This window comes from Tripterygium wilfordii, chromosome 17 (assembly GCF_013401445.1).
Source record: "Tripterygium wilfordii isolate XIE 37 chromosome 17, ASM1340144v1, whole genome shotgun sequence".
Classification (NCBI taxonomy): domain Eukaryota; kingdom Viridiplantae; phylum Streptophyta; class Magnoliopsida; order Celastrales; family Celastraceae; genus Tripterygium; species Tripterygium wilfordii.
Genome location: NC_052248.1, coordinates 11,619,295 through 11,643,157, shown reverse-complemented (window position 1 = coordinate 11,643,157; position 23,863 = coordinate 11,619,295). Strand labels below are relative to the sequence as shown.

Genomic DNA, 23,863 nt, shown 5'->3' with positions numbered 1-23,863 from the left:
TGTACCAGAGGTGCATGAGAAAGATGTGACAGGAGAAGGATTCACATTTATTATGTTATTTGTATTCATAAAATCATTTTACTTGTTGCAGAATTGTATTTAATGAATAATAATAATTTTAATTAATTAGAGAATACCTTGTAAAGAAAAACATTGATGCATAGGATTTGTGGAAAGCTTGATATCTTGAAGGCACAATCTACCTCCATTTGGCATAAGAAGATTATTGAAATTGTAAATATTATATACTTGATTGGTTCAAAATTCAAACATTATTTTTTTTATAAGTCTTAAAAATATTAGGTCGAGCAAGTAATATATAAGAAGATTATTGAAATTGTAAATATTATATACTTGATTGGTTCAAAATTCAAACATTATTTTTTTTATAAGTCTTAAAAATATTAGGTCGAGCAAGTAATATATAAAATATTTATGCATTAGGAACCAAAAGAAATAAAAAGAAAACCTTCACAATTTAAAGGTAGTATTATTATTCGAAATTTAAAATATAGTATCTTATATTGGTTAATCCGGTGTAGGTTAGTATAATTTGGTGTAGTTTAGTGTTTTTAATTTCTTAGTATAGTCCGGTATCGTCCGACATTTGTAAATTCTTAGGTTGCTTTCGTGACGGTAGGTTTAACATATACTAACTTGGAATGAAATTCAGGGGTTTCAAAAAAAAAAAACTATCATAACAAAATGTTGTTATAATGATAGGAATTCTCTTATGTTGGTGTAAATGCATATCATTATTTAGGTGTGGATACGTGAAATGACAAGTGGGACAAACTACTTTGGGGACCACATGTTCCAAATCAACAATAAAAGCATGTCTCTATTTTACACCCGCATAGGAGAATTCTCGATTATAATTATATCATTAACAAGTCAAACATAAACATAATATATTGTATTACTATTACTAATCACTTTAGGTGTGGATAAGTAAAATGACAAGTGTGACACACTACTTTGAGGACCATATGTTCCAAATCGACAGTAAAAGCGTGATCCGTATTTTACACCCTCATAGGAGAATTCTCATTTATAATTATATCATTAACAGACCAAACAAGAAAATAATATACTATATTACTATTGCTTATCACTTTAGGTAGGTGTGGATAAGTAAAATGACAAATGAGACACACTACTTAAAGCGTGGTCCGTATTTTACATCCGCATAGGAGAATTCTCGGTTATAAGTATATGGTAGCATTGCGGTTTTTTTTTTAAATACCACCGAGAAATATGTTTCTCATTAAAATCGAACATTGGACGCATATTGTTTGCGTAGCACTACCGCTGATGCTACTCAAGAAGCAAACATTTGAAGAAAATTAAGATTCATCACCTGTCTCATATTCCCACAATGCAGACAAATAGAAAACTTCCCATTGACAATTAACAAATCTTTTCTTCAAGTTGGAAATCTAATTCCATCATGTATCTATTCTGCTAATCAGAGATTAACTATTCTACTTGGGTGGATTGTAGGTTTTCCAGTCACATGATTCAGAATTTGTCATGAATTTTCTGCAGATCACCCAAATCAAATCAAATCAAATCAAACCAAATGTGAAGTGAATCCGAGCTCTTCATCCTCATCCCTCCTTGCGTTGAGGTGAAGAAGCCAAATCAAACGAATGAGGGTTTCTGCAACTCTTCATCCTTATCAAACCAACAAGTTTCCTGAGCTCCTTCATTGTCTGACCACCTTCTCTACAAAAAATATCCGAACGATCATCACATTCCTCCGTCGACTTCCTTGCCAAATTCTCCGACAACCGCCGTCCTACATCCGATTGCAGAGCATTAATTACAGTTTTCAAAGCTCGACTCGGTGAGCTCCGGTTGGCTATCATGAGCTCACCTATCTCGGCCGGGCTCAGACTGGGGTTGCTATTGAAAACCTCCTCCACTTGAGGGAACAACTTGTGATCCTTAAGCCCTAGGTAACTACTGGCCAGATTTTTGAAAGCAGAGAAGTCACAGACCGGAAAATGAATGTGAACATCGATTCGGCCTGGCCGGAGAATGGCCGGGTCGATTTGTTCTTTATTGTTCATTGTAACCACCATAATTCTCTCTTCTGCACAACAGGGATTTAATAGCCCATCCATGAAATTCAAAATACCTGATAAGCTCACAGTCGTTGATTTCTCCGTCAGGAATCGGTCAAGGTCTTCAATCATGACCACCGATTTCGTTGTGGTCTGTAATAAGAGCATTTTGAGATCTGAATCTTCCCGTACCTTCGAGAGATCGATGTCGTACACGTCGTAGCCGAGAAAATTGGCCATCGCCGCAACGAAACTCGATTTCCCTGTCCCTGACGGACCGTACAAAAGGTAGCTCCGCTTCCAAACACGCCCAAGACGGTGATAGTACTGTTTCGCCTTGACGAACGACTCTAGATCGGCTTTCACCTTGTTCTTCAGAACCGATTCCAAAGCCATGGTATCAAAAGTCGCAGGATGCTTGAACGGAACCGAGGTCCACCGTCGACTTCTCCGAGAATCACCGGAATCAGTGTTCATGTAGAGCTTCAATTCCTTGTTGCGCTCCTCAAGCTCATCGGACACCGTGTGTATGTATTGCAGATAAGGGCGGAGAATCCGACGCTTCTCGGCCTTTCTAATCTTCAACACAAAAGTTCTTGTATCACCCCCCGCATCGTTGATCCAACAAATTCTTGCACCGAGAAAATCGTCGTCGATGATCTGATTCCGATCGAGACGGAGAATAATATCATTAGACTTCTTCCCGGTGACGAGGTTTGTGTAATTGGAGTCCTCCATGGAAGCCAATGAATTCAAATAAACATAGACCTTCCGATAAAGCAGATTCTCCTGCATAGATTCGTTGAATTCCGGTACCTTGAACAACTGGTAGACATGGAAGAATTCCTCAATAATCCTCCACCACTTGTTCACCGCGTTAATCAATCCGGTCTTGAACAAAATCACACGAACAGAAAACAATAATCCGATCAATAAGAACAAAAGAAATAATAGATTACAAGCAATCGACATAGGATTTATGTGAAAGAAATAGATACTATCTGCTAAGAAAAAGCTAGCTAGTCATTGAGAAAATCAGGCGACAAGTGTGATTGGTCGAAACGGAGGACGAACGAAGAAGAAGAAGAAGTGTCGAGGAGGAGGATTGGAGGTCAGAGGAGGGAGGGGGATCAATCCCAGTCACCTTCTCGCAGGCTTTTAAGGGATTTGTTTTGTCTTCTTCCACTGTGAATCGCTAAATATTGCCACGTGGGATTTAAGAGCCATTCGAATTATGATTTAAAAAAATAAAAAAAAAACTTTTACTTTTTCAGAGAATAAATCAGTGCATCTTAATATGTAATTTAATAATATATTAATCAAAAGTGACTCAGTCAGTTGACAATCAATTGAATTAGTTATATGTGTCTAAAGTTTAATTATACTGTATTTTAAAAAAAATACTGGCTTAAGAAGGAAAGCACTTGGCTCTTCGACAACCACAAAATTAAAAATTCCTCCAATATTCAATTCAAACAATAAAATTATTAATTACTAATTTGTTTTGTAATTTCATATGGGAAAGGCTTCTCCCATCATCCAGAACCCCAACCCATATAAATTTTTGGATATTATTTATGAAAAAAAAAACTCGGGATATTAATATATTATTATCATGGGTAAGGCGACTACGAACAATATTTATTTCCTTTCGAAAAAAATATTTAACTAATTAATTTGATTTTAATTATAAGTAGCCACTTGTATTGCAATATATGAGATTCTCAAAATGACAATGATCGTAGAATTATTTATCTTAGAGAATGATCATTGTTGTTGTTAAGAAACAATGAATAGGTATTCACTCCCTTTGTGTTTGCTTATCAAAAAAAATAATTCATTCCCCTTGTTTTAGAAAGGTAAGAACAATATTTTACATAAAGTCAATAAGGAACCTAGAAAGGCACTTTTTTAACTCGGCAATTCGAACTCAAAATTGTGAATAAATTGTTTACAAAATAGAAGACATTTCACTCAGAAAGTCAATGAGGATCCCAAAAAGGCATCACTTTTTAGTTGGCAATTTGATATGAATATATCTTCTCTTGTTTGGGTAAGTAATATGAATACATCTAAGTGGGAATTTGTCAAAAAAAAAGGTGTGAATTTATCAACCTCGCAATCAAACTTTTTTTTAAATGTTTAAACCCCAACACTTTGTTCTATAATAACAAGATGAGGACTATTTACACTCTTTACTTAACTAACCACACCCCATTCTAAATAAATCCCAACCAAAAACATAATATTTATGAGTACACCCCATTTTTGTGTTTTCTGAAAAATCACCCTCTACACCCTAATGCATAAGTCTCTCAAGCATTTCATCAAACACCTTACATGCAACTAAGATTTGTACTAAATTGGCCCAAATCCTCCAATGCTTTAGCCACACAATCATGAACCCAACAATAAAGAATTTGGGCCAAGAATCCAGCAACTCATATTTTGTACACAATCATGAACCCAACAACTCAGATTTTGTCAGGGACGGTTGCTTTGAAGTTGAGAAGCTGTTGGACATCTATGAGATTGAAGATGATGTCAACTCTTCAAGGTGTGCTTTCCCCAAGTTTGTCAGGATCCTATACATCTGTTCAGTCCTCCTCGAGTGTGCATTCAATGTCCAAAAGCTTGCTGACCAAGCTCTCAGACAGGGTTCAGTCTCGAGGACCTTCCTCGGGCATTGAATCTCTGGCCTTAGCCTGCCTACCAATCGTCTCCGTCCGATGTCCGCATTACTCCGATGAAGGCTCCGTCGAACACTTCGTCGTCTTGGGGAGTGATGGGTTTGGCTTTGTAAGGGAAGATAGAGAGTGAAGGGAAGAAGGAGAAAGAAAGGAATGAGAGAAATGAGATGTGATAGGGTCAAATGGGGTGTTATTAGATTGAGACTTTTTTAGATTTTTGGGGTGTCCTTAGCCAACTCTGAGGTGCAACTAGTCCCCATCAATAACAAACGATAAATTTAGTTTCACGTTAGCGGCTTAGGAATTTATAAATCATAGCAGAAGAATTAGAAAACCGAAGAATAAACAATGAACAACATCGAGATGTATCCAAATAATTTTGTCCTCACAATCAAACTTAACTTGAATTGTTAAAAATATTTTTAATGAAATTTGGAATTTGTTTGTGGTTCATATTAGTGCCGCTATATAAAGGGAGTATCTTTATGAGTGACGCATAAAGGCAAAACAAATTAGGGTGGCTCGCACATCCCTCAATGTCTTCTGAGGGGTTGGTTTTGACCTATTAACATTGCTTCTTTACATTCTTTATAATAAAGTTAATATTCCGGTATAAGAATTTGACACAAGCTTCATCTTCTCATAAAAATTATTTGGAATCAAAATTCATAAAGGAGCTAGACTAATAATAATAAATATTAAATTAGAGTGTTAAAGGTTGAAAAGTTGATTTTGAAATTGTCATCATTTCATGTACTTTTTGCTTTTGAAAGTTGGCAAGAAATTACGAAAAATATTAGAGAATATCATCTTGTGATTAATAAGAATCAAAAGGTTTTCAATTTCAATTGAATGTCCAATCAAAATTAGTAAAGGATTTGATTGATTTAATTCTATATATAGTTGTTTTCTTGTATTCTTTCAACAAAAAAATAGTTACCTATTCCTATTATGTTATTTTGTATTATGGCGGGCAAAACCCAACTGCCCTTATGAGGTCCCGCTCATCAATAAGATTTATCATCGCACCCTTTATATATAAGAAAGATTGGCCGAACCATGTACACTCATTTGTCTGTTGTGTGTGATTGATTTTGGTTTTCGATTTCTTTATTTATCTGCATTAGTTATTTGCCAATCGTATTCACCATCAACATCTTGATATCTTTCCGCACAACATGTTTCTAGTATGATCGATGTCTATGTATATGGTTTACTTTTTTTTTATTTTTTATTTTTTATTTTTGTCTCATAAGCCCCCAATTGAGACTCACTTCTCTGCGTGTGGCTACCAATTTTTGTGTGCATCAAGAATCACAACTAGTTTGTTTACTTTCCACAATATATATATATATATATATGTGGTTCAAAAATTATATTATATTTGATTATAACGTCAGCCACAAGAAAATGTTTGTGATGTGATGGAATTGAATGGACAGGTGTACACACATAAAAAAACCAGTGAACCAGATTTGATTAGCCAAAGGAGTTTAGAATCTGAATAATATCTTTACTCAAAACAAATAAAGATGTTGATTTAGTGGATGCCTGGATGGGGGACCGTCACTTGGGTTGGGCTTTTCTTACTCCTTTCTGACTATTGAACAAACAGTTCAGGCCCATCCAGTAAAGCCCAATTAATGTACCCACGGCCCATTGTCCCTTGCCATACCGAAACCAACTGTTTCTGGTAGTGTCGTTTGCCTTCTTGAAGCAAAAAGAACTTGGGGGACCCATTTTACATTCAAGAAGGAAATCACACAGCGAACCAACCAAATCAATGAAAATCACATCTTCAAATCTCACACTTCCTTATCTCCTATCCATTTTTCTCCAGCCCCAGAAACACAGAGGAGGCGCATGGCCACCACGCTTGGCCTCCTAAAGCTCCATGCCCTTCCCTACAACCCTCCCCGTTCACAGTCAAACCTGCCAACTCAACCCAATGCTCCTCCAAAACTAACTCTCTGCACCAAAGACTCACAAAAACTACTCAATCAGACCATTCACCATGTTAAATCAACTTGTCTACCGCTCACAACACTGGCATTGCCCTTCTTTTTGGATACAAGGGTAATTTCTTCTCAATCTCCATTATTTTCCTTTTTTTGAGTTCTGGGTTTCAAATTCTTACATTGTTGGTTTTGTGATTTTGGGGTGTGATAGGATGCTCTTGCTGTTAATGGGGAATTTGGGATTTTGGAGGGGAGGTCATTCGCGCTAATTCATCCACTTGTGATGGGTAGTTTCTTCTTCTACACTTTGTGGGCAGGGTATTTGGGTTGGCAATGGAGAAGAGTGAGGACTGTACAGAATGAGATCAATGAATTGAAGAAGCAAGTGAAGCCTAAACCAGTCACTCCAGATGGTAAACCAGTCGAAGCCGCACCCTCACCTATTGAAATCAAAATTCAGCAATTCACTGAGGTAAAGCTTGAACTGCTTGAACTAATGTAGTAATTAATTGAAAGTTAAAACATATTGCTGCACAATTTGAAATTCAATGTACCAGTATCAAAGTATACCCATTTGTAGAAAAATCCTAAAACATAGAGTTGCCATTAATGCCTTCGAAATCAATGGAATGATTGCATGCAATTTGAAGTATGAAGTTTGAAATGAATGGGGAGGTTTGCCTGGACTGGATATGTTGGGAATAAGAATAAGTTCATTGTGAATGGTTTGCTTTTGATATGAAATGTCGATTATGCGCAAGTTCAGTCAGTCCAAAATTCTTGCACAGGTTGTTAGTAGTATCGGTGATCTTATAATCTCTCAAAACGGAATTAGTGTACAAGTTGTGCAACTTGTTGCCGCATAGAAGTTGGTGCTTATGTAAGAATGATTTCTAAATTTATATTCGAAGTTTTTAAGCCATTGGCATCTCAAATGCAGGAGAGGAAGGAATTGGTAAAAGGGGGTTACAGAGATAGACACTTCAATGCAGGATCAATACTACTAGGATTCGGAGTACTTGAATCGATAGGTGGAGGCGTTAATACTTGGTTTAGGACCGGAAAACTATTCCCCGGTCCACATTTGTTTGCCGGAGCAGGTATATTTGATCTCTGCACTTGAAGAATTGACCTCGAGTGTGTTGAATTCTGTTTGATTGAGTCGCTAGTTGTGCAGTTTTTGCTCATTAGTTTTAGGATTCTTAGTTGATATCTGTTGTTTTGGAACATTTGAAACAGCAATTACAGCACTGTGGGCAGCGGCAGCGGCTCTAGTTCCTGCAATGCAGAAAGGAAGTGAGACAGCAAGGAATCTTCACATTGCGCTAAATGTGTTAAATGTGCTGCTCTTTGTGTGGCAAATCCCAACTGGAATTGATATTGTTTTCAAAGTGTTTGAATTCACTAAATGGCCTTGAGATCATGCAGACTTCCGGGTTTCAAGTGTGAGTCCTCTTGCAGCTAGGTTAGTGTTTCATCTTTTATTAGCTTATATACATATATATATATATATATATCCTACGTAGTTATAATTCTTTTTGTTTTCATGCTCTTCCCGTGTTCCTGTATCCACAAACATATAATACATAACGAAACAGCTGTTTAAGAAGATACAATGTGTAGAATTATGGAATGAATCTGACCAGCTTGTATGATTTGGAATAATACATCGAAACCAGACCACATTTTTTACATTTTGTTTCCTTGTTTATTAAACCATTGAGGCTCCATAACGTAGTCTTCTTCTCGTCAAGCACTATGCATATACCTATAGCTTTCTGGTTTTCTTGTTCATGCTCTCTTTCAATGTGCGCAGTGAAGAATCGGTCACTCATTGTGTTGAGAGTATAGGTCATTTTGCGCTATAGTATGGTCATTTGTTGTTGCCCCAAGTGGGGGCCTTTGTGACGAGAGTAAAAAACTAACTTGAAAAATGCCTATAGGTGACAAGGCACATATAGCAACTTGAAAAGAATTTATGAATACTTGACATTTTATGAATCTCTTACATAAATAATTCAGGGTCAATAATCAATCCACCATATAAAACTGCAGTGAAGTTCAACAAATATTTGTTTTTGTAATCAAAAGTATCCAATATCTCTTGCTTGCTGGCTTCCAGAGAAAAACAGAATCACCAATAACATACTGTTGGAATTTTTCTTTAAGCTACTCATGGAATAAAGGTTTCTTTTTTGTTTTTTTGGTTAAGTATGGAGTGAAGTTCTTTCTTGCTTTTGTATCTGTCACAGCTTTCAATTTACCTTTCTTACGCTCCAACACAGTAGAAGTATGGACAATTATTATTATAATTATTATTTTTATATGAGCGTCCAATGAGCTTTGTCACAACTTTCTCCAATGTTAGATAAGGCTATTAATCCTTGTCTTAGCACACTGAGGTGAAGTGGTTATGTCACTCTCTCGTTCTTTAAGATAAAAGTCGCAGAAAGTTGTGGGAAAACAAAGTGTTTTATAAGTAAATATCTAATACCTCTAAATTGTAAATGACCCTTCTAAGGACAAAATTATGTAGGTCTTGAAAACCAAAGCAGATAATTCTACAAATTGTTTGGGTTAGACTTTCATATATTCTATTGGAGTAGGATCTAACTACAATGTCAGGTTAAACTTACCTCCATCCGTTTGGGTAACTTGGCCTTTCGGATCTCCAATGGACAGACTACCCACATGTGAGATGACCCTAACCTGTATAGTTCACTTGTAGAGCCTTGCATAACCGAATCTACAAGTATAGAAAGTGTTAATAAAAGCCTCACATTGGTAGTTGACAGAAAACAAAGTTCTTTGTAAGTTGAGATGCATGCAAGACCTCTCAATTATAGACGGCCCTTTTAAGGATAAAATCGTGTGGATCTTGAGGCCCAAAATGAACAACACTTCCACAAATTATTTTGCTTGGACTTTCTTACCCTCGTTAAACATTGTGTGTTTTCTAGAAAACGTTATGGGAGTAAAGAAGAAGAAGGAGAAAAGTTAGAAAGAGAAAATAACAACGTTTCTTGTGGTTGAAGGGCTAAAGCAAAACCAGTAAAATGTCATTTGTCCCTGCATTTTACTTTTTGTTCTTTTTGCTTTTGCATATTGTTTCTTTATTACATCTGTGTGGTTTGTATGCATGTTAACCGATACATTGAAAGAAAGTGGAGAGATCAATCACGCCAACCTCAAGCAAAGTATTCAAAATAAGAAAACAATAACGTTAAAGATTGATATTCTGGAGAAAACAAAGATAGACAGCATCGCAATCTCGCCAACCTCAAGCAAAGTCAGAAGAAAGAAAGACAGACAGCAAGAGATTGCAATGAAAGTTGACGGTTCATTTTGATTCACATTGGAATATGAAAGGAATAGATGTATGCATTACAGTTGGTTTGCAAGAAGAATTTCAATTCCAGAGAAGTCATATCATCATGGCTGCAGAAAAGCAAACTCTTCTGCGGTAAACAAGTTGATACCAAACTTACTTTCAGAGCTCTCGTCAGCTCTTAGTGCTTTCTGAATCTGATGCTTTCCCTTATTCCACCTCCTCTTCTTTCTCCCTCTCTGTTGATGTCCCCCATCGTCTTTATTTCTGTTCCAATGTCAAGCTTGTTCATTTTCGACTAGGACTATAAATAAACATCATCGGACATCAATCATCTATATCCTACATTTGCTATCTTCTACAAGTTTTCTGTCTCAATCAATACAAACTTGCTGCGTATGGCCACCCAACAGACCCCTGCTCGTCCTTGGTTCCGTTTAGCTTCAATAGCACGCCAGCCAGCTCCTCAAGCCCCAGCTGCTGAGCCCGCTCCTCCCCTGCCAAGACCCCCACTTGCTCGTCCCACACTTAGGCCAGTTGCTCAGCCTCAGTCCCAATCTCAACCCACTCAAACTGAACCAACACCACCACCACCCACTGCTGCTCCACAACCACCAGCACCTCGTGCCCCTGCATCCCCAGCTGCGCCTACTTCTCCAACTCCCAAGACTGCCAGTACCACCCCAACCACTGTGACTGCACGTGTGCCCAGCCCTGCGCAACCATCTCCAAGAACCTTAAAACCTGCAATAGAAACCCCACCTCAATCACCTAAGCCCAAACCAACTGCTCCACCACCCTCTCCTTTAACCCTTCCACCTTCCCAGATAAAACCCAATGCAGAACCTGAATCCAAGAGCCCACCGGAGGCAGAGCAGAAAGATGTGCTCATGCAGAAGACCATAGAAAAGGTCAATGACGACACTCATAAGCCCAGAATCGATCATACTGGGAAACAAGGAGTGGTCAAGGAAGCGGATACAGAGGAGAAAGCCCACAGAAAGAAGTTTTCTTCTTCAGACACAGAGGAGGAAGGAATAAGGATTATAACAATAGCAGGTGAGAACAAAGGCGCATTAATGGAAGTAATAAAATCTCCCAAGAAAAATGGATTTGAGGGTCTTTACAAGAAGGGAAATCCTGGAGGTACTTCAAGCGACAGCAGCAGTGAATTCAAAAGCTACAGTAGTAGTGAAGAAGAAGGGAACCGAAATATGAAGAAGGACAAGAAAAACAGAGCAATGTCAATGAATTCAACTCCTATGAGTGCATTCATGAATAGCAATGTTCAAGGTGTAAACAATTCAGTTGTTTTCAAATCTTCTTGCACTCACAGTGATCCTGGAGTCCACCTTGCTCTCTCTAGAAATCCTTCCAATGGTGGATTCCATGCCAAGGGTCGCAGCAATGGCTATGACAGCTGAACAGACAGAGGAAAAAGGAGATTAATCTTGTGTTTCAGTCTAGGAATAAATATTTGTGGTGATTGATAGAGAAAAAAAAATACAACCATATATATATATATATATAGAACATAAGAAGGAGATGTGTATCTGACATCTCAAATTTTATGCTTTGCTTGTTGGTAGAGTGTCCTAGAAGATTGTTCATGACCCTCTTCTGGTTCATATATAGAGTGAGGATAATGCATCGATGATATGTAATAAGGGCATTAGCTATTTACCGAGTATTATTGAATCTATATCTTGTGTATTCCTAGCAGCTGCAGTTTATTCTTGGAATCTTGTAGCCAAATGATTTACTTCATTTATTGCAGCTGTTTTTATATATCTTATGGAGAGAGTGGAATAATGAACATATAAACCAAAGTTGCTGGAAATCCGGCATTGTATACTGTCTTACATTTTAAAAAGGCATCAGCAATACTAACAGTGTTCCTGTTGTTAGATTGAGGGAAGGAGAGTCCAAAAAGATAAAGATCAAACTAAAAGCATTAGATTTAGGGGGTGTTATTGATGTAGCAAGCCCTGCAATCAAGGTGAATGAATGACAATAGATGAAACATTTTTATTCCAAATGATGTAGCTCAGTGAGTCATTTAATCAAACATTTGGTGAACACTAAATACCCATATCCAATTTAACCAACAACTGATATTACCACCAAAATTAGAAGCTCGTGAAAACGAACAACTTAAAAACTCGTGCACTCCACTTTTAAGTGTTCTCAAAAGCGAATCAACAAGTGAACATGTATCTTGTTCCAATATTATTATGTTGTTTCTTAATAATTATTCTTTTATATGCACTATGTTTAATTAGGTTGTGAAATAAGTTTGCGAACATATATGTGGACTTATGTGATCTATTCTGTTCTGTAATTTTGTCTTATTGTTTTTGGTACCAGCATATGTTTGGTATGTTAACAAGCAAATGCTGAATAGCATATGTGTAATTGTCTTCTTCCTTGCAATCTCTCAGATGGGGTTTTGGGGATGACGATGACATGGCATAATGGTTCAAAGATGATGTGGCTAACGATGTTGACATGGATGTTAATGATGTGGCAAATTATAAAAAGAATATATGATGAAGAGGTCATGGTGCATGCATCTGTATGCACACGTACACGTTCTTCATGTTCTGAGGGGGAGGGAGTTGCATTTTTCCTGCAGAACATGCATCATCTCATGCATGTATGGGGGCCTCCTCATTCCCACAAGAAAACAAACAACAAGTTTTGGCCCATGAGCCCCAGCAGCCTTGAAATATTGAAGGTGCTGAACATATGTGTTGAGATAAAGTTGGTGGAAAGCAGCCATCCATCTGTTTCACGTTCTATTTTTGTAGGTGAAAATATCAATAACATATAGGTATTGGTTTAAGTAATATAATTTGTTTTATTAGTATTTTAAAGTATTAATCTCTTTATATATAAACATGTCAACCAAAAGCAAATTTAGAAAATTAATATTTTCAGTTATTAATCATATATTTAGACGTGCTCACCACAAAGAGGGAAAAAACAAAAGCAAAATAGTCAGTTTTCAGGGTTATACAGTGTAGGGGGTGAACGGGTGTTCGGAGTTTATTGGGGTTGGTTGTTTGTCATTTATTGAGCACAGCACTGTCTTTAAATCCATCTTCATATTTCTTCTCTGCTTTGTCAGTGTGAGAATACATTTAAGCTCTTCGCCTCCCCCAAGTTTTTTGTGATTGTTAATTAAGTGTTTTAGTACTTTGGTCAAATCTTCTGATTTTTCTTCCTCTTCCTCTTCTTTGTTTGTCTGAAAATTTTGGGTTCTCAGCGGTAGAAACAAATGGCTAAACTTCTTTCATTTGCTGAGTTGAACAAGCATAATAGCAGGACTGATTGCTGGCTTTTGATCGATGGGAAGGTCAGTTTAAGTTTCTATTCTTTTATGGGTTTGTTCTTTACTGATCTGCTGTTGATTTTAATTTTTAAAGCTAATGAATTGAAGGGTTTTGTTAATTGATATTTATGTTCTGAAATTTTAGTAGGGTTAGGAACAACAAAGTTAGTGCCTGATGTCGGGCAGAAAAGGAGGGAATATACATGAACTTCAGTTGTTTAGAATCCTTTATATTTCCAACATCTGGGATGGTTAATAGACAAGGGAGGTGAATGGATAAATTTAAGATTTGAATAGATGACTTGGAGCTCTGATACCATGTTAAATTACGGATTCTTCATATATCTGTGATTCTAATCACTTCAAACGTACATTCCAACATCTGCAATCATCTGTTTAATGTATGCATACTCATGACGACAGATAAGTTTAGCCGAGTCCCAGTGCGAAACCGAATGAGATAGATCCGATTGGGGATCAAGCCATGGAAACCCCGTAGGCATACGTCTTCAGTCGAAAGCCAATAACCAGCTGGGTTATCCCAGTTTGGTTTGCTTACTCGTTAATTAGGTGCTATTATAAGAGCCGAATTTCTGCGGGGGATTACTTGACGATTTCTTTTCATGCTGGTATCTGCAGAAAAATTGAAAATATAGATCATGTAGCAAAACCCAAGTTGGGATTGGAAGCTTTATTAATGTTGATGTGCTTACCCACCCATGTTCATTAGCATAACTCTTCATGTAACTTTTGAATATGGACATGCTTAAACGTCAAGAATTACTTCTTCATCCTAGTTCCGGATGCAAAATCAGGAGACTAAGAGTTAGCAGACTGCACAATAGCAAGCTGTGCAACTATGATTTAAGCTCGGTTTGTGGATTCTCTTTGAAGCTCCTTCTAATATAAACTTTTATCTATATGCAAAACTGTGTGTATCAGATTTATGACATGACTCCATTTCTTGAGGAACATCCTGGAGGCGATGAAGTCTTGTTAGCTGCTACTGGTAAATTCTGTATCTTTTGTTAGGTCTCTTTATATTTCAATCCATAGTTTCATTGAAAATCAAATTTACCCTGGAAATTGAGCCGTATGTATATTGGCCATATGATTGCGCAGAGAAAGATGCGACTGATGATTTTGACGATGTGGGACACAGCGACGATGCGAGAGAGCTGATGAAGAATTACTGCATTGGTGAGGTTGATCAAAGTACCATTCCAGCAAGAAAGAAGTACAACCCACCTGCAATAGCAGCAAAGAAACCCAGGCATAACGAATCCGTGATCAAGCTCTTACAACTGGGGCTACCGCTGCTAATCTTGGTATTTGCATTTGGTTTGCGATACCTTTTCTAAGACAACAAGCTTGTCATTGCTTAAAAGCATCAATAAAATATGAAACTCAGTGTCGTTGTTGTGTGGAGTTTTTGAACTATTATTCGGAGCATCAATAATGCTAATGCAAACTGTGCTATTGGTTTAATCTGTCTATTGTTAAACATTATTCTTAGCATTGTTATCAACTTTAGCTCAGACAGACAATGCAGATGGACATGGTACACATAACACCAACCATCTACAGATGTAAAGTGAGCCGACTCGGCCTATAGGCTGCCTGGGAGGTTCGTGGGCCTGGCCGGCTGTTCTTTAGAGATTCGCGAGTCGGGCCAGCCCACAAATATGAAAATAATCCCCCAAAGTTACAGATTAGTTTGCGCAATTCAATCTGTCATATATAATAATATATGCACCTCCTGCAAACACAATGCCTCTTGCAAAAGATCAATATCAAAAACAATACCATAACATTGAATCCAGTTCAACAATAGACAACCTCAACAATATGCATATTAGGCAACACAAATTCTACTACAAATATTAGCGGTTACGGTTTAGGGACAAAAATACGGATTAATTTCAAAAATATTAGTTTATCATCTAAAACTTAGATTCTATAGGGTTTCATAATTTCTCTCTAAGTTAGACAATGTCACATTAACACTCCCCTTCAATGGAACCTGTGTTGGTCACCTGGGCTGCTACATCAGGGACCCCTAATATTAGACCATCAACATCACTTGGGAGGAGAAGCTTATGACACAGACATCCGGTAGATATGATCTCTGGTGGCTGAACAATCATCAAAACATTGTCATTCCGGCGCAACATTCCGAACACAGAAACGGAGCTCCCTTCTCGTACATACCTGCTAAAAATGCAAGTTTGCAACCTTAGAACTCAATAGAAAAGGAGAAGGGTTCAAAGGTTTCAGTAGCATAAGCTCATTACCCTTCTTCAAGACGTAGTAGCCGGCCTTCAGAGCGGAGGTTTCTATATGCTAACCACTTCCTCATGTGAGCAGATAAAACTCTGCAACGTCTTGTGGTAGTGACAAGTTTGCTATCCACGATCAAGGGAATGACATTACACCCAGAACCTGCTTTCACAACAGCTCTGATACCAGACTTTCGATCGGTTATGAAGAAGTCTGAGCAGAACCTCTGTCGGGTTGAAATTAGATCTGAGCATGATAAAATTAAACCTCCAAATAGATAAAGGATATTAGGATTTCAAGAATCAAAAAGTAGCCAACGCAGATTCTTATATACTAGGGGGTATCCCGAGTTTGGCTGGTTTCATTAAGATTTAAATCCAAGATGTACTTTGCATGACCTTTGCATTTGCCGATACATACATAATGCAACAGGATAATGCATATGCAACATAATCTTTACAATGCCAGAGGTGGTACCAGTAGCTAGACCAGGTATGATATGTCATGTGTGTTGCGATTAAAATATGATGGAGTTCACGTTGTAATCAGGTCGGTAGACGAAATTCAAAGATGACAAAGCCTGTGATATGTGTCAACAAAATTCGAGCCCAGCTCTAGAATATCCAAGCATCTGCTACCTTAATCGGTAAAATGAAAACTATAGAGATAATGAAGTTCAAATAATTGTCAGAGCAACCAAAGCATTAAAACCGGTCACTCAACTTATCCCCTCTTAAAAATCCTCTGATCAGCGTATTATAGAATACAAAGAGAAGACAGCCTCATCTAAGATTTTACTTTTCGGTAGCTGCACCTATGACAAGAACATGAACAGATGACAAGCAGCGATAGTTATAATGAGTATCAGAAGATTTTATGTCCTTGACCTTTCTTTATGCTACAGTTTCCTGAGAACCCATGACAAAATATCCAAATTGGATTGAGAATGTCAGAAAGAAATGAAAGCATTACAGAAAGCTGTAGCTTCTTGACATAATTGTTTTGCCTTTTTTTTTTTTGGGAAAGAATGTTTTAATTCCGGGGGATTTGCGACAGCAACACAAGTGATTTAATTCCGGAATTGTTTTTGTTTCACTATAACTTTCACTGTAAAAATAAACTCACAGAAAAAAACTTGGTCATTACAAAGTTCTTTGCACTGTATACTGTATAGAATAGACTCAATTCAGTACGGAAACCAAAACGATTGACATTAATTACTTAGTTGATACCATATTCATTAAAGGTTTGAATGGGGGACGAAGATAGAATTTACATACCTCACAATATGCCAAACTCCATCGGAAGCATGATTTGTTAAAATTGGCAGGACTTAAATTGAATCCTCTGTATTCATACAAACAAGTAGATGTATATATACATCTGGCAGCCTTTTCGTAAGAAGATTCCAAGGAGACACTCCCACATGATGCTAGCTAAGATAATCAAAATAACATAGATGTTATTAATACCCTATCAATTAGAAGGTGAAGATTATCTATTGACTATCGTTAGGTTAAATATGTACTTGAAAGTAAACCCATGCTGGTAACTTGCACAAAAGGGAGGGTAAAAAAACCACTTGACTAAACATGAGCAAATTACCTGATGTTACCATCACACAAAGCCATTAGATAGCCATAGCTAGAGTAAAATTATTTAACCTAACGAAATTCGTCATCAGAAATTAGTTCAAATTCATCGAGCAAGTGAACCATCCACAAGGAGGTACCTCAGACACATGTCAAGTCCAAACTGTCAAACTCAAGTTACAATCAGCCCTTTTTGAAAAGCAAGGCTCATTCTACTTGGCAAGCAGTTTGCCTTGTTGTTATTTGTGGACTACATTATAAGTGCAAAGAAAACCTTATTTGATGAATAAAAAAAAGTCTGATTTTCATTAGAGCTTCAACATTAATGTGATAGATGTTCAAGTAAAGTCAACCATTTGTGATGGCTAACTATGTTTCCAAATTCATATGATAGCTCTCATTGAATAATAATATGAGAAGTAAAATCTATCCACTTGGACCATATCCATCAACCTGAATATCAAACCATCTAATGAGAAGGTGTACACCCTTTCTTCTGTAGCACTAGCAGAATCTACAAGGTGTGTGTCCCTTCACCTCTGGTAGATTTTTCCTCTGCATTAAAAAAAATCTACAAGAGTTGAAAGAGTTTAGAAAAAATAGTAACTGGGCTTATAGTTGCCTAAACGTTACTGCGTCAAAAGCATCAGCATTGCTTACTGAACTTACGGCCAACTGAGCCTCATTGAAATGTTTGTGTCCAAAGACTTAAATTTCATTGTTTTCCAATTCCCTTTCCAGAATCTACCTTGAAAAGAAAAGAAAACATGAAACAACAAGACTTAATCTACTTCCACTACATTCCCCAAAAGAGGGCATTTCTTTAAAGAGCCCAAAAAATTGAAAAATTCATCCCCAATTGTATCTACAGCAAACCATCTAAAGGAAGTGAAGTAGGTGATCTAAATACAGGTAATCGAGAGATTGGAGGAACAGTTCTTATGCTAACAAGTAACAAGAGAAAAAACCAAACAAGCTCTTAGTAATGCAGCCTGCCCAGGACATAGATTACAAAATTTTTGCAGCTGAACAAGTTTCTTCAAGTTCTCCATTTGCACAAACAAGACATACTAGCAAACAAAGACACCAATCTCACACCCATTTCCAGTTCTTCCATTTCCTTGGAAACCACCAGTGTTAAAATTGTACCAATCGCAATGCAAAGCGAAAATACGAAAAAAAAACCCAACAACAAGAAATTAAAAGAAAACCCACAAAATGCAAGTAGTATTGAAAGCAAAAGAGTGGAAAGAGTACCCCAGTGATCTTAACAAGCTGCCCCTCATGTGCCAGGGCGAGGTCAGAGTCGGGTAAGCCGCGAAGGAACAGAGAGATTGCAGTTTTGCGATTCCAGTTAATTCTGTTCCAAACTATGAAAGAAGTGACGATGGCCGAGATAATCAACACACAGAGGAAGAAGGCCACGTTGTGCACCACAATGAGTATGAATAAAGAAACAGATAGACCGATCAACAACAGCGGAACCAAAACGTATACAGCTAAACCTGGTACTGGGTCTCTCACAACTGCATTGGACAGGTCGTTCATCCCTCTCTCGCCCTCTCCTGCTACAGCTTTACAAGACCAGGAAGAACGAAAAGAGATTTCGAGACATTTTGGGGGAGAGAGGTGAAGGAGCGATACGACATCTCTCTTCTCCGTTTTTGTGTTTCTGAAACGCCAAAATACTTGTGAAAAGTGGGGACCCACAATTGACCAAGAGAGGAACGTCCAGCCGTGCGATTAGCCGTCAGATCAGAAACCCTGGTGGCTTACGAACTCAAATAACAATTTCCAGCCGTCAGATTAATTCCTCCTTTCCATTTCGTCTTCTCGATGACTAAACCGAAACTGGGTTGTGGTGTGCAGCTTCCGATCTTCTTCTCCTCCTTCACAACACCTGTAAATGGAGCCGTCAACTTTTCACCTCTTTTGGGCATTATCCATTTTTTCAATTTCTTTCTAAAAATTTGTTTCTTAAATTAAAATCTCTTTCTGGTTCAAGATATATTGTTTTCACTTGAATGGGAATTTTCCCTCGAAGTTCTTTTAGCTTATGCTTGTTCTACTACTGCAGCAGAAGGTTGCTTGGATGAGTAATGACTAATGAGCTTTCTTTCATGGAAGGACAGAACCGAAGTTTTCTCATTGTGGTCCGTTTCAATTGTGCGTCGTTATCACATTATCATCTTCTTTAATTCTATTCAACAAGAAAGGACAGGCGACCGAAGCGCAGTACCTAAACCAGAAGATATTTTTAAGCCTTCATTGCGTAAATATCAAAGAAGAAATGAACACATTTTTGTCCGTCACATGCTTATCTTCTGTAGTTTTCTGGTGTTTGGCAGATGGAGAATAAATGCTTTTTGGATTGAATATTCAAAAAGAGCAAGTTCGTTTTAGCTCGTATTACACTTTTTTGTTTCCTAGTCTTGAGTTGTTTCTATCTGCTTCACATGTATTCTGTCTCGTGTTCTGGGATAGTAGTGCAAAGCCAAAATTTGATGGGTGCAGTTGATTTCATGTTTGGTTGATGACAGATTAAAGAGTAGATACAGTAAAACAGAGTCTAGGCTTTATTATGAAGAACAAGATCTAGCCTTCTAAAATTATAGCAAAATGACTAGATGTTCATTGAAGTGAAGTTGGTTTTGATGGGAAAATTGTGTGAAAGTTCTGAATTTTAGGATCCTAATCCGCACTATCCACAATCCATGCACTTTCATGGTCAAAAACAGGGGATTCTGGCCGTTGCTAGCAAGTTCTTTGAACATCACAGACTAAAATTCTCTGATTAGTTGATCCCTCATAACCCACAAAAATCAAATTTCAACTTTTAGGCCTCTTAAGGATAATAATTCACCCCAAGTGTTCATTCTGCAACATGTTTTTTAGATTCAAGACCAGAAATCCCACCATTGATAACCACTACTAGATTGGTCAAACAGACCATCAGATTCAAGACTACCCCAACCTTCTGGTGATGTCAATGAACTATCGCCAGCTGGTTCTACCATACCCATAAGGTTTGGTTCATCTTCTAATTGAAAGTACTCTGCTTTTATGCTGATATCGTCGTCTAAAACTACTCCTAGTCCATGTTCTGATATCTCCATCGACGAGATCGGCTTCACTTGTGATTCACACTTGTTGGAGTCACCATTCTCCAATTCCCCTTCATTGCTGCTTGGAGCTGCTTCACTTTTCCCACAACACTGCCGCTCTCCTTTTGGGTTCTGAACCGCATCTTTCTTCAGTCTCTGCAACTGAAAATAACATCTACAAATTTAATATATTTTTGTAATTGTAATCTTACTCATAAACTAAAAAATATTTTTTGCAAAGATGGGTAAGAATTCAAGTACCTGTAAAACCAAACCCTGCTTCTCTTTCTTTAGATTCTCATACCGTGAAGCAAGGCTGTTGTAATTAGCTCTTAATATGGCGTAGTCTCGCTCGAGCTGCTTGGACTTCCATCTTGCTCTCTTGTTCTGAAACCAAATCGCAACCTGACGCGGTTGCAACCCAAGTTCCCTTGCCAATTGAATCTTCTTTTTGGGTTCAACCCTTGTCTCTGTTTCAAACATGGACTCTAGTGACTTAATCTGCTCGTCACTAAATCTCCTCTTGTTGTTCTTGCTGCTCTTTGTCTTTCTCATGAAGCTAAAAGATTCCGAAGAAGGAAAATATTCCTCTTCTTCTTCCCCAAACATTCTTGTATTGGGATCCTCACTCACCAAGATCTCTAGTGTCATGGGTTGGAGGGTTATGAATATAACAGGGTTGTGTAAATTTATATCTGAAGTATATGATGGGGGGTTTGAATTGATTTTCCTGGAAAATGAATTGGGTTTGTTTGTCTTATCGATTATCAATTAATTTTACAGAAAAAAGCTTAAACAACGAAGCCGGCTTAGAAATGTATCAAGTCATCGTCAATTCGTCACCATCTACATCTTGGCTGCATCTTAGTCTTGTTGTTTACCTAATCAGTGTCGGCTGCGTGAAACACGTTCATGTAATTTTACTTGTAGAAAACAAAACAAAAAAACAAAAATGACTTGTGACATTGAGGAATTGTTCATCGTAGATATTCTATTTCTCAATCCAGCATCGACAACAATGCCTTGTTGCCGTACAATGGCCAATCATAAGAAGAAACGTAATAACATTGATCATATGCAACGACAGTATTACTAATAAGACGGATTCTAGCTCCTAGAACTACACCAACAAAATTAATTGATAGAAGCAAAACGATGAATTTCAATTGTACAACAAGCACTAGTAACGTTTAGGTATTGGTAATATATCATGTGGTAGGACTGATGTCAAATGTCTTTGGTATTGCTAAGGATGACCTACACAGTAGAACATGCAAGCTAGAAGGTGCCCTGAAGGTGTTCTCGAGAGGACCACTCCGATGCTCAATTCAACACGCTATCAACTAGGGGGTGCTCAATGCTCGGAGCTCTCTCTCATAACAAACAAGTAAATGCAGGGTTTATGGTGCTTTCGTTGTATCGGGGATCCCGTTTTACATGTGTTGGGAGAGTTCTAACTTTAGTAATGATATATCTATTTTCCTTGAATTTACATTTTCAGGAAGATGAATCTCATCCTGATCTTTTCCTCAAGTGTAGTTGATATCCTTTTGAACTCTTGATTTCCTTGTGGTGTTTGGTTACCACAAGTTACAAAGAGATGTGTTCAATATTACAGTGAAGTGGTATTTCAGTCTTGTCGAGATGCCCTCTTCTCTATTACCCTGCCTTACGTGGGAACATTGGGCTCCTTCTCCTTGGTTGGACTTGTCGGCTCTACCTTGGTTGGCAATTGAGGAAACACTTTGGTTGACACGTTTGCTCGATAGTTCTCACCACGTGTCAAGATCTTAGTGGAGGTCAATTTTGGTATTATCATAATATATATACACATGGTATAAAGCATTTGTCAATTTACAATTTTACCCAATTCAATTACAATTTCTTTTTTCTTTTTCTTTATTTCAATTCAATTACTCTTAGATAGGCAAGAATAGATGGTTATTTACTACATTTACAGAAATTTGAATCTGAAATGTCAGTCAAATCGTCGGCTGAGCCCACTCATCAAGTCGGCTCGAGCCCATATGAGACTCAGATGGTCACTTGTCACAAGCGGAAGTCTCAACGTGCCCACTTTGATCTTCTTTCAATTTCCAATTTTTAACATATCCCAATTATTTTATTCCCAATAAAATAAAAATTAAAAAATTAAAAGAAATTCGAAAGATTCCGGGCCAATAAGAATAGTTGCTCAAAAGCAATTACATGTCCCCTGTCACACGTCTCCCAACGAGATTCTGCCACCTGTACGCCGGTCATTTTTTCTTTGGAGGTTTAGGTGTACATCATGACGTGGCAAGAATTTTTGTGGTTGTGTTTGGAAAGTTTGCTTTAATATTAGTGTACACGTGCCCACGGTTGCTCAAGTATCGTAACTCCAAAGAAATATTAAATCAAACTTGTCATGACTGCTTGCCACGTCATTGCATTCATGCATTATTAAGTATCATATCACATACACAAACTCTATATACGATGATGACGTGGAAAATCATACCGACCTCTGGATTGTTCGGTCGGTAGACATCTCAAACAGTCAAACGTTGATCAAATTAAGGATTACGAGATCGTTGTTATATCTCTGCACATGTAGAAAATGTAATCTCTATGGTCCCCGAGATATACCTCATGTTACGCTCTGACGTTCAAGTTAATTTTACAAATAATAAGACTAGTGAAACACCTCGGGATTTAGAGCGCTCTCTTTTGATAGTAGTGAATGTTGAAAAAGTTAAAGAGATTTACCTTAATGCAGGTTCCCTTTTAGATGAAGTTTCAATTTATTGATTGTCCTTGGATGCGCGTGTAATTTTTATGGTGAATTCCTTAAAGATCTCTTGTAGATCTCATTCCTGATAGGTGATGTGTGCTCCTCGTTAACCCGATATGTTTCAATCGTCTAGAGTTTCCGAGGTCATGCATGTTAGGTCATATTGAGAAGTGTAGGCTGATGTGACATCTGGGTTGACCAATCTCCTCTCCTTCTATCTATGTGGTGACACATGTCAACATATCATTTGATGAGTATTTTTGGTATTATCAATATATATTGGAGATGATTATCTCACCAAATTTTGGAACATCCCAAGGTACAAAAAATTTGTAATAAAGTTCATTTTAAAATAAAAGTAAAATAAATTACCATAAGAGTTTCAAGGCAGCTATATACGTGTCATATATGGGTAGATATATAATTGTATGTGTATGTATATATATATGTATGTATGTTAGTGGGAAATTGAAGCCAATGAGCGAGGTGCACATTGACCATTGAATACGATGGGACGAACCAAAGTAAGGAATCTGTATTAATTAATATAGCGAGTGACGGCACATGTAAAATAAGATTAGTAGTCTTCATGTCAACTTCTCATTTAGTATGTGACAAAAGAAAAACTGGATTGATTGAACTCGAATTCGTCTAATCTGTGTCTGCTCGTATCAATGATTAATATGGCATCAACATCTATGATGGGCCTATATGATTGGGCTGAGTCATCCTTAA

At 37.5% G+C, this 23,863-nt stretch overlaps 6 protein-coding genes across 9 annotated transcripts; 3 read left to right on the top strand and 3 right to left on the bottom strand.

The window, feature by feature from the left end:
- Window positions 1–1,389: 1,389 nt before the first annotated feature.
- LOC119981768 (AAA-ATPase At2g46620-like) lies at window positions 1,390–3,225 on the bottom strand. The gene has a single exon (XM_038824890.1). It carries the CDS (start codon window positions 3,039–3,041, stop codon window positions 1,611–1,613), a length of 1,431 nt encoding a protein of 476 aa, XP_038680818.1. The 5' UTR covers window positions 3,042–3,225; the 3' UTR covers window positions 1,390–1,610.
- A 3,317-nt stretch (window positions 3,226–6,542) lies between these two features.
- LOC119982450 lies at window positions 6,543–9,970 on the top strand. 2 transcript variants are annotated; one of them, XM_038825829.1, is made up of 5 exons: window positions 6,543–6,835; window positions 6,929–7,189; window positions 7,658–7,817; window positions 7,957–8,182; window positions 9,879–9,970. In XM_038825829.1, the coding sequence occupies exons 1-4, from the start codon at window positions 6,623–6,625 to the stop codon at window positions 8,133–8,135; spliced, it is 813 nt and encodes a 270-aa protein (XP_038681757.1). In that variant the 5' UTR covers window positions 6,543–6,622; the 3' UTR covers window positions 8,136–8,182; window positions 9,879–9,970. The 2 variants fall into 2 exon arrangements, with proteins under 2 accessions (XP_038681757.1, XP_038681756.1); XM_038825828.1 differs by lacking the exon at window positions 9,879–9,970 and having other exon boundaries at window positions 7,957–8,409.
- Window positions 9,971–10,418: 448 nt separating this feature from the next.
- On the top strand, window positions 10,419–11,778 carry LOC119982448 (oleosin-B6-like). The gene has a single exon (XM_038825826.1). It carries the CDS (start codon window positions 10,444–10,446, stop codon window positions 11,467–11,469), a length of 1,026 nt encoding a protein of 341 aa, XP_038681754.1. The 5' UTR covers window positions 10,419–10,443; the 3' UTR covers window positions 11,470–11,778.
- A 1,256-nt stretch (window positions 11,779–13,034) lies between these two features.
- On the top strand, window positions 13,035–14,873 carry LOC119982453 (cytochrome b5-like). 3 transcript variants are annotated; one of them, XM_038825831.1, is made up of 4 exons: window positions 13,035–13,176; window positions 13,314–13,403; window positions 14,322–14,388; window positions 14,502–14,873. In XM_038825831.1, exons 2-4 carry the CDS (start codon window positions 13,326–13,328, stop codon window positions 14,738–14,740), a joined length of 384 nt encoding a protein of 127 aa, XP_038681759.1. In that variant the 5' UTR covers window positions 13,035–13,176; window positions 13,314–13,325; the 3' UTR covers window positions 14,741–14,873. The 3 variants fall into 3 exon arrangements, with proteins under 3 accessions (XP_038681759.1, XP_038681761.1, XP_038681760.1); XM_038825833.1 differs by having other exon boundaries at window positions 13,061–13,101; XM_038825832.1 differs by having other exon boundaries at window positions 13,126–13,176; window positions 13,317–13,403.
- A 361-nt stretch (window positions 14,874–15,234) lies between these two features.
- On the bottom strand, window positions 15,235–19,063 carry LOC119982449 (uncharacterized membrane protein At1g16860-like). Its single transcript, XM_038825827.1, has 4 exons — window positions 18,509–19,063; window positions 16,940–17,095; window positions 15,674–15,885; window positions 15,235–15,590 (listed from the first exon to the last, which is right to left on the bottom strand). The coding sequence occupies exons 1-4, from the start codon at window positions 18,797–18,799 to the stop codon at window positions 15,380–15,382; spliced, it is 870 nt and encodes a 289-aa protein (XP_038681755.1). The 5' UTR covers window positions 18,800–19,063; the 3' UTR covers window positions 15,235–15,379.
- A 741-nt stretch (window positions 19,064–19,804) lies between these two features.
- On the bottom strand, window positions 19,805–21,070 carry LOC119982451 (homeobox-leucine zipper protein ATHB-12-like). Its single transcript, XM_038825830.1, has 2 exons — window positions 20,617–21,070; window positions 19,805–20,517 (listed from the first exon to the last, which is right to left on the bottom strand). Exons 1-2 carry the CDS (start codon window positions 21,004–21,006, stop codon window positions 20,149–20,151), a joined length of 759 nt encoding a protein of 252 aa, XP_038681758.1. The 5' UTR covers window positions 21,007–21,070; the 3' UTR covers window positions 19,805–20,148.
- Between the last annotated feature and the right edge of the window lie 2,793 nt (window positions 21,071–23,863).

Bases quoted from the DNA above. Each gene is read 5' to 3' on its own strand.
- LOC119981768 (XM_038824890.1), bottom strand. From the start codon at position 3,041: ATGTCGATTGCTTGTAATCTATTATTTCTTTTGTTCTTATTGATCGGA.
- LOC119982449 (XM_038825827.1), bottom strand. From the start codon at position 18,799: ATGAACGACCTGTCCAATGCAGTTGTGAGAGACCCAGTACCAGGTTTA. The intron at 17,096-18,508 runs GTACTCTTTCCA...TGATTATCTTAG, and splicing joins AGCTTGTTAAGATCACTGGG to CTAGCATCATGTGGGAGTGT. The intron at 15,591-15,673 runs GTAATGAGCTTA...CATTTTTAGCAG, and splicing joins CTACTACGTCTTGAAGAAGG to GTATGTACGAGAAGGGAGCT.
- LOC119982451 (XM_038825830.1), bottom strand. From the start codon at position 21,006: ATGACACTAGAGATCTTGGTGAGTGAGGATCCCAATACAAGAATGTTT. The intron at 20,518-20,616 runs GTACTTGAATTC...TGTTATTTTCAG, and splicing joins AGCAGGGTTTGGTTTTACAG to TTGCAGAGACTGAAGAAAGA.
- LOC119982448 (XM_038825826.1), top strand. From the start codon at position 10,444: ATGGCCACCCAACAGACCCCTGCTCGTCCTTGGTTCCGTTTAGCTTCA.
- LOC119982453 (XM_038825831.1), top strand. From the start codon at position 13,326: ATGGCTAAACTTCTTTCATTTGCTGAGTTGAACAAGCATAATAGCAGG. The intron at 13,404-14,321 runs GTCAGTTTAAGT...TGTGTGTATCAG, and splicing joins GGCTTTTGATCGATGGGAAG to ATTTATGACATGACTCCATT. The intron at 14,389-14,501 runs GTAAATTCTGTA...ATGATTGCGCAG, and splicing joins AGTCTTGTTAGCTGCTACTG to AGAAAGATGCGACTGATGAT.
- LOC119982450 (XM_038825829.1), top strand. From the start codon at position 6,623: ATGGCCACCACGCTTGGCCTCCTAAAGCTCCATGCCCTTCCCTACAAC. The intron at 6,836-6,928 runs GTAATTTCTTCT...GGGGTGTGATAG, and splicing joins CCTTCTTTTTGGATACAAGG to GATGCTCTTGCTGTTAATGG. The intron at 7,818-7,956 runs GTATATTTGATC...CATTTGAAACAG, and splicing joins ACATTTGTTTGCCGGAGCAG to CAATTACAGCACTGTGGGCA.